The sequence below is a fragment of the Lathyrus oleraceus genome, chromosome 5, assembly GCF_024323335.1.
Source record: "Lathyrus oleraceus cultivar Zhongwan6 chromosome 5, CAAS_Psat_ZW6_1.0, whole genome shotgun sequence".
Lineage (NCBI taxonomy): Eukaryota > Viridiplantae > Streptophyta > Magnoliopsida > Fabales > Fabaceae > Lathyrus > Lathyrus oleraceus.
This window is the reverse complement of record NC_066583.1, coordinates 98,271,602-98,273,318: the sequence shown is the minus strand read 5'-3', so window position 1 is coordinate 98,273,318 and position 1,717 is coordinate 98,271,602. Positions and strand designations below refer to the sequence as shown.

The window sequence follows — 1,717 nt, the reverse complement described above, 5'->3', positions numbered from 1 at the left end:
ATCCTGCTCAATACTCCTAAGTAAAGAAGTGGGCCAAGAATAAATTATGTTAGAATGATAATCATGCTCTGAATTACAGAGCTAACCAAGGTAACCCTGCCAACATAAGAGAGAGTGGAACCCTTCCAAGCAAATAGTTTAACAATCATTCTGTCTGCCAAGGCTTGAAGGTGGACTTTCCTAAATTTGCCTTTGAAAATTGAGATTCCTAAATAATTGAAATGAAAAGTACATATGTTGAAGTCTGTGAGTTAGAGGAAGCGATTTTCCCTTCTAGGAGACATTGAGCATATGAAGATAGTAGATTTGGCATTGTATATGTTATGACCAAAAGCATCAGAGTAATTGTTGAATAATTGTTACATAGCCGTAATGTTGGAGGTTTTTCCTCTGCATAAGACAAGAACCTTATCTACATACAAAGAATGTGTGGGAATATAATGGTTCTTAGTTTCCTTCACAGGGATGAGCTTGCCCATGTGCACCAAATTGGAGATATGCCCACTCAAGACATCTTCAGCAAGGAAAAATAGGAGGGGGGAGAGAGGGGCCCATGTCTCACTCCTCTTTTGCAGGAGAAATAACCATGGGTGAATCCATTAATAGAAATTGACATTTTGGATGAGGGTAGGATAGTTGAAACCCAAAGACAAAAAGTATTTTTGAATCCATATCTCTTGAGAACCTTAATAAGGAAATCTCAATTAATAGTGTGAAAGGCCTTTGTGATGTCGATCTTGAGGGCTACATTACCACCATGAGTCTTCTTGTCCAGAAGATTAGCTACCTCAGATGCAAGGCATAAACAATCATTTATATTCCTGCCTTGGATGAAACCTTTATGTTCCTTAAACGCTAAGAAATGCATGATTTTGGCAAGTCTATCTGCAATAATTTTAGAAATCAGCTTGAACTTGAAATTGGCTATAGCTATGGGTATGTAATGATCCATGGAGTCAACATCACTTGTCTTGGGGATTAGGACAATGATATTAACATTAAAATTAGGAAGCATCCAACCAGTCTTGAAGAATTTCCATGTGGCATTGCAAACATCATCTTGAATAACATTCCAATAGGTTTGATAAGAGACACCACCAAATTCATCTGGCCCAGGGGCACTCTCTTTCCTAAGCCCACAAAAAGTTGCAGTGATTTCTTCCTTGGAGGGAATACTGGTGAGAATATCATTCATAGAGTCATTAACCAAAGTATTTATAATATATGGAAAATCATTGTCTTGAACCACACCTACAAAACCAAAAATTTTAGAATAATAATTCACTACAAGAGCAGCCAGTTCAGCAGGTTCAGTGATGAAATTGTCCCCATTTTTTAGACTTGTGATTTTACTTCTAGAGCCTTTAATCTTGGCAGAGTCTATGGAAATAGGAAGTTTTTTTGTCACCCTGTGTGTGTCATCTAGTTCTAGCATTTTCCTTCCAGAAAAGTTCTTTCTTTGCTAAGGCTAGATCCAAGTCATGTTGAGCTTTAATTTCCTGCTCCTTTAAATTTTCATTCATACCCATCAAGTTGATTTTATCTTGAATGGTTGAAATATTAGTGGTAGATGTTTGGACCAGTTGATAGATATCTCCAAACACCTCATTGTTCCAAGTTTTGAGATGTTTTTTGAGGTTTTGCAGCTTTTGGGTTAGAATATATGTTGGGCAAACTGCAACAGGAAGGGACCATATATTTGCAATTAAGGTACTAC

At 37.2% G+C, this 1,717-nt stretch overlaps 1 protein-coding gene across 1 annotated transcript; it reads right to left on the bottom strand.

Annotated features, from left to right (window-relative positions):
- Window positions 1–700: 700 nt before the first annotated feature.
- Window positions 701–1,435, bottom strand: LOC127078976 (uncharacterized). Its single transcript, XM_051019394.1, has one exon. It carries the CDS (start codon window positions 1,433–1,435, stop codon window positions 701–703), a length of 735 nt encoding a protein of 244 aa, XP_050875351.1.
- Window positions 1,436–1,717: the final 282 nt, after the last annotated feature.